A 6,655-nucleotide genomic window follows, 5' to 3' on the forward strand; every position below is an offset into this window, starting at 1 on the left:
TGAATGCTGCCTCTTGTATAATGTTAGGTTGAGGGTTCTTTTATGAAAAATACGTAGTTCTGCATTCAGAGTCAGAGATGTTCATTTAGGATCTGTTTGGAAATCACTGTGTCATTATTACTTCACCAAGGTATTAAACAAAATAGTAATAAAATGACCTGTTTGTTGCTACAACAAAATTGAAGTGTAATTCTTAGGTGTCATGTTTGGTTGTACTTGTGTATAAAATTCAATTACAACAAAAACACATAAAAGTCATTTTCTAATATGAACATATAATAAGTTTTTAAAGAATAAGAGATATTACAAATGAAAAAAAAAAGAGAGTGAAAATTATATAAATCTCATAGTGTTAAGAGCTAATTACATCATATCCCTATTTTTTTTTTCCAAATTACAAAAATTCCTTTTAAAATTGTAGGATCTCGGATATATCAAGAAACTTGTGGATACATAGCTCACGAATGTGGATAGAGATGTATTCGAGAGGAGATTTTTGTAAATGGTAGGGAATTAAAGAGATTATGCTATCTTAATTGTGTATTTATATAAAGAGTTTGAAAAGTTGTCTGGTAATTGAGAATTTAAAAGTATAATGGATCTGGGGACTTACTAATTAGTTGATGAGAAACTATGTGATTTAATGTCCCTGAGAAGAAGAATGATTTTATATTAAGGTGTTTATTTGTTGGAATATTGAGCAAAGGCCTCCATATACATGGTCCTCAATATTATTATGACATATAAACAATATGAATGGGATGGAACAAGTACTAAAGTCCCCTAGATCGATGAACATGTAGAAGATAGTATCCATGAAAAGGTTATTATAGTTAGATGTTGGATAACGACAATCTCTTGTGCCAAGATCCGCGCGCGACTTGTTATTATCTCCTGTTGATTGGACACTATCATGAGGTTAAAGTGTATATATATATATATATATATAGTTGCCATGTGCGATGGCATTGTAGTTAAACAAGGATAATTAAGCTACTGCTTGTGGCTGGCTACTCAAATGATGAGGGCCCAACCATTCATTCAACTTGGTACAGGTCATGCTTACTATATGTAACTTGTTTGAGGGGTTTCCATAATTAGGACCCAAAGGGCTCGAGTGAGTTTTGGGCAACAAACTGCCTCTACATTTTTTCTGACAGTTCAGAATGGCGGATCCAAGAGTTTAAGTTGAGTTATTTCTTTGATATAAAAGTATAAGTTGAGTGATTTTATTGATACAAAATTCAATGACTTTGCTAGATAAATTCTTAAAATTGAGTGATCTTTTGAGATATTAACTCGAGAGAAAACAATGAGAGTGAGAAAATGCCAAGATTTATTATACATCTTGGTACAAATATTTCACCAGAAAATGACTCCAATACATTATTATTGTTTACAACTCAATAAAGTGAACATCCACTACAACTGTTATCCAGATGTCTAGGGCTCACTGTTCACTTGGAACCATAAGGTAAAAAAACTATTTACAAGTTACAATGCTAATATTATTATTTTATCACTCCCAAATCTCTCTGCCCTTGGAATCTAACCCAAAATTGAACACATTATACAACAAAGTCACAGTATGCTGTGATAAGCTTCAGTGGCATCCAAGCCCGAGCTATGGATCCTTCTATATACAACAGAAGAATAGCAAAAAACTACAGTTGCTATTCTGAATTATTTATGTACTGGTTAACTAAAATTATTCATCCCCTGATCCTGCGCATCATAGAGGGGTCAGCTCCACTTACAAAAGACAAAAAAATATATACAACATTTACGTACCTGATTGTTTTTCTTGTGAATAAGATGAAGTTGAAACACTTTTGATGCTTAAACCAGAATTCACTCGAGGGTCACTTGACATTTCCTGCTCATAATGTATTACAACTTACTTTCTTTGTCACAAATCACTAGCAAGATATTCACACGCTACTAGATATATAGTTCATTTTCTAACTAGTATTAACAATAAGATATAGAAGAATTTATTGATTCACCAACTTGCCTGTGATGTAGATGCTTGGCTGTGGCTGGGGGAGGGGCAAGCACTTCCACCTATCACCAAGGGACCCATATTTTCTTCGGCCAATGCTCTCAATCGACTAAGCTCAGGTAAAACTATTTTGCCCAGGTCTGGCCGATCCTTCCGCCTCAGTTCTGCACATTGGAGTGCTAGCTTTGCAAAATTCAAGGTCTCTTCGATTGGCCAATCAGAAATCGAAGGATCTAGTATCTCTATAAGCTCTTCCCCCTTCTCAATGCATCGAGAAACATAATGAGTTATGCCCATTGCTTGCTTGGCTGTTATCAATTGCAGAAGAAGAATTCCTAAGGAATAAACATCTGATTTAACCCCAAGCATGCCTGTTTGTTGATACTCTGGATCAATATAGCAAAATGTGCCAGCTGCAGATGTCATCCGGTATTGTGTTACTTCTTCAGTAGTAGAAGGAGGGATAAGCCTTGATAGTCCAACATCACTAATCTTGGTTACAAAATTATGGTCAAGCAGAATGTTTCCAGGTTTGAGGTCACGGTGGACCAGAGGTTCTGGCTTGGTCTGGTGAAGAAACAGCAAGCCAGTGGCAATCTCCGCTGCAATACGAAATCTAAGCTGCCATGAGAGTGCTGATTTTTTATCTCCACGTCGCATGAGACGTTCCTCTAAGCTTCCATTTGCCATGTACTCATATATCAAACAACCATATTCTGGGCAAGCTCCAAGGAGTAGTACCATATTAGGATGCCTCATACGACTCAGGACTTCAACCTGCGTTAAATAGAAACAAAAGCGAAAATTACTTAATATACTTAACACTATCATTTCTTAGGCTTCCAGAAGATATGTCCTTGAAACTGCACTTTTTGTTTCATAAACATACATTAAGTTCAATATGCATACTGTACCTCTTGCTGAAATTGAGATCTTCCTTGTGCTGCATCTGGACGTAAGACCTTAACTGCTACTGGTGTGTGATCAAGATAACATTTGTAGACAGGACCATATCCTCCTTCTCCAACCTTGAGAGAATCAGAGAAAAATTGTGTTGCCTCTTCAATTTCTTCAATGTTGTACCTCCTATATCTAAAATCAACTTGACCTAAGTTCATCATTGCTTTCTCCCTCTCTTCTGCTTCTTTATGGGCTTGCATTTCAGCATCTACTCTTCTTTTTGATTCAAGTTCTGCAAGTCTTTGAGCTGCTTCAGCAGTTTCCATGGCAACCCTATATTTATCTCTCTCCTTCTCTGCTGTTGCCTTTGCAGCTTCCTCTGCAAGCCGTGCCTCCTCCAGTCTCTTTTCTTCTTCCACCCGCCATAGATTGAGCTCCACTGACTACACATATAGCATATAAAAAAACTATCCTATCCCATTGATAAGTATGAGATGAGTTTTATTCACCTTCTGTTTTGCTGTCAGTGCTTCTTTGCATGCTGTACTGTACAAGTCCATTGTCCTCTGAAGCTCCATCTTTAGCCTTCTCATTTCGGCCTCTCCATCGTCCTTTGAATTTTAAACAGTGATTATGCGCTTCTGTATGAGCTCCGTACATAATTAAAGAAAATAGATGGCTATGCATCATGCTTCCTAGGTTCAACTTACTATTCTCCTAGCTTGTTGCTTTCAGTTCTCCGTAGATAGCTCATAACGTGAATTAAGACTAATCAAGAAGGGTAACTGAGCAGTAAACCACAATATATTGTATATTGCATTAAGGATACATTGGTTTTCGTCGATATCAAGTGTTTCCTGAAGAAGTTACTTGTGTATCATACGAAAAAGGTAAACTTACAGTCTCAAATGAGGATAATGAGAAGTCATTGAAAGAGCTGAGCTCACTCCCCCTAGCTCCCAAGCGCTCCGAGCCAAAGCTACTATCTGAACTTGTTGATATTTGTGAAATACGGCCAGAATCCATGCCATCATACATCAAGGAAGATGTACGATCAGTGCTTGGCCTACCAGAGCTGACGAATGATAAATCAGTATCCGCTTCAGAAAGGTCAGAAAAAATCCTTGAAGGGATGACTCTTCGTCTATCAAACGGTGACCTGCTTCCAAAACTTACTGGCTTTAGTGTCTATACATTATATATAATTCTCACCACATTCATTTTTTGATTTATTAAGCCGGACATGTTATTCTTTTGGAGCAAAATGTTCAAATAGGTGTAGCAATAGCAATAACAATAACAGGTCTTTAAACTTACCCAATTTTTCTGCTGTCATCAGTTACAAATGATCGTCGTTGAGACCTGTCACCGACTGATCCAACTGCACATGTAGTTACTTGACAAGGTAAGTTAAACAAAAATGTACTGATATTAAGAACAAAAGCAGGCAAAAAACATGGATGACAGTCATACTATGGATGGCCCTGTTAGTTGCAGTAGGGGTAAAACCACCACCATGAACATGTTCTTCCAATTGCTGTATTTTCTTATAAAGAGGCGATGCCATAGGGGCCGGGCGAGAAGCATTTTTCACAGAAGAGATCTTTGACTTTGAGATGACATAAACAGTACAGAAATCTGGTGCTCCCTTTGATACACTGCTTGGTATATCTGTAACCTTCAACCGTCTGTCACAGATACTTGAGTTATGAGTCTTTATATCACATATATATCAAATGCAATATGGGACGCGATATTTCTGACTTCGCTACTGATGCACTAATTGGGAGTTGGTTAATGTTAAAAGATGTGACCTGATAAAGCCATGCCTAGATGCTCCAAGAACCAAATTTTGAATGGCAGCACTAGATAAATATTCTGTTAGTGCTTTTGGTACATCTGCATCTTCAAGTATAACATCCAAGCAACGAATCTGTTCAAAATAAAAAATAGATCATGAAGAAAAAAATTGATATTGTTGATGAAAATGTGATTGAAAAGAGTGCTTACATCTTTACGTGTACAAAAGCAATGGAAAGTAAGAAACAATTCTTTGGTTTGTTTCTCAAGGTTTTGGCCGTGTGGAGATAAATTTCCATCTACAACATGAACACCACCACAGTTTCCATCTGTATATTTTGATAACATCATTAGGAATTCAAACTGGATCATGTACACTAATGATCAACCAAGTAAATTAAAGCAAAGATTATATATGAAATGAAATACCCATTGTCATGACAATGAGGGTATATATGTACTATTTGTTAGACAAACAAAATATACATGCATCATTTTTTAATGAGTGATATGTTTGTTCTAAATCACAAAGTTGAGTAATATATTTATCTCGGATCATGTTTGACCTTAAAAAATATGCTAGTTATTATTGTTTCTAGGGATAAGGTACAAGTACCGCTAGCTATGACCAAAATTCCAGAGACATTCCTTAATTAAACTAAGGTCCTATTACCTCCGAACCCATTTTTTTTTTGTAATTTTGTACACCTTTTTGGCTTATGTGACATCCAAATATCTCTCACGCGCCTCAACTGTGTGGAGTCACGGAGTGTGTCACGTAAGCAAAAGGTGTACAAAATTACAACAAAAAAATGAGTTCAGGGGTAATAGGACCTTAGTTTAGTTAAGGTGTGTCTTTGGGATTTCGGTCATAGTCTAGGGAATACTTGTGTCTTATCCCTCGTTTCTATTTTATGAGCCTCTCTAAAGTTACATTATTGTCTTGTCAAGCCAAATATTGGCGAAGTCATATATTTGTTTTATAAACATTTTCTTATTGTTTAAACTAAAAACCGAATCATTAAGGACCAAAAACGATAAACCGATAAAAAATATAAGCGTATTTATAGACTGAAAACCAATAAACCGAATCAATAATACATAAAATCAAATTCAAAGATATACACACAAGAAGAGTTGATTTAAGGGAAACATTATATATAATGAAAGAGAGATGGGAAGCATACATTGTGAAGCAATAGGCTTGGTGACAACATGAATAAGAACAAGAGTTTGTCCTCTCTTAACCAAATTATCAGTAGCCCATTTTATTGCATATTGGCTTCCTTTATCTTTATCAATAGCAAGTGCAACTACTCCTGTCCCATTTCCATTACCCTTTTTGCTTCCAGGGCTTCCCTTATTATTTGGGAGCCACATTTTATCCTTTTTCAATAATTTCAACTTACTAAACATTCATCATATGTCAAAGTTCCCTCTTTAATTCTTCTCTTTCCCTATACTTGGGATATATATTTTCAATTTATTTTTAAAAAAATTTCAAAGTGATTGTTTAGATGACTACAAGAAAATATTATGTAACAACCACCGAATTGTTTGCTTAATATGAGAAGAATCGAAAATGTCTCCATTGTGTGTGTATCATTGTATGGTCACAATAACTAAACACTCTAAAATTATTTATAAAAAAAAAAAAATCTTTTTTTTCCTTTCCCTCATTGTTTATTTTCATATTTCTTTCCTTCATTTATGGATTACTCAATTCTATGCCTATATTTTATAATTTATCTCTTCCTAATTTTATGCAAAATCCCAAAAAATCTTATTTTTACTAACACTCATCATTTTTTCCCCTAAATATCCGACGTGTTTTTTTTTTCTTACAAATTCGAAGTGTTTCAATGGAAAAAAAAAAAAAACATTTACATAGGAGTTCATGTAGCAAAATATATCAAGTTTGTTGTAACTTCATGCCAAAGCTTTTCTAAGCTT

The 6,655-nt window shown here is 35.3% G+C and overlaps 1 protein-coding gene across 2 annotated transcripts; it reads right to left on the reverse strand.

Moving 5' to 3' along the window:
* Nucleotides 1-1,661: 1,661 nt before the first annotated feature.
* Nucleotides 1,662-6,186, reverse strand: LOC125856876 (U-box domain-containing protein 35-like). 2 transcript variants are annotated; one of them, XM_049536525.1, is made up of 11 exons: nucleotides 5,890-6,186; nucleotides 4,913-5,031; nucleotides 4,717-4,835; nucleotides 4,376-4,590; nucleotides 4,220-4,274; nucleotides 3,803-4,073; nucleotides 3,412-3,513; nucleotides 2,917-3,345; nucleotides 2,015-2,779; nucleotides 1,792-1,876; nucleotides 1,662-1,725 (listed from the first exon to the last, which is right to left on the reverse strand). In XM_049536525.1, exons 1-11 carry the CDS (start codon nucleotides 6,116-6,118, stop codon nucleotides 1,709-1,711), a joined length of 2,406 nt encoding a protein of 801 aa, XP_049392482.1. In that variant the 5' UTR covers nucleotides 6,119-6,186; the 3' UTR covers nucleotides 1,662-1,708. The 2 variants fall into 2 exon arrangements, with proteins under 2 accessions (XP_049392482.1, XP_049392483.1); XM_049536526.1 differs by having other exon boundaries at nucleotides 1,663-1,725; nucleotides 3,803-4,061; nucleotides 4,220-4,283.
* Between the last annotated feature and the right edge of the window lie 469 nt (nucleotides 6,187-6,655).

This window comes from Solanum stenotomum, chromosome 2, assembly GCF_019186545.1.
Source record: "Solanum stenotomum isolate F172 chromosome 2, ASM1918654v1, whole genome shotgun sequence".
Taxonomy (NCBI): Eukaryota; Viridiplantae; Streptophyta; class Magnoliopsida; order Solanales; family Solanaceae; genus Solanum; species Solanum stenotomum.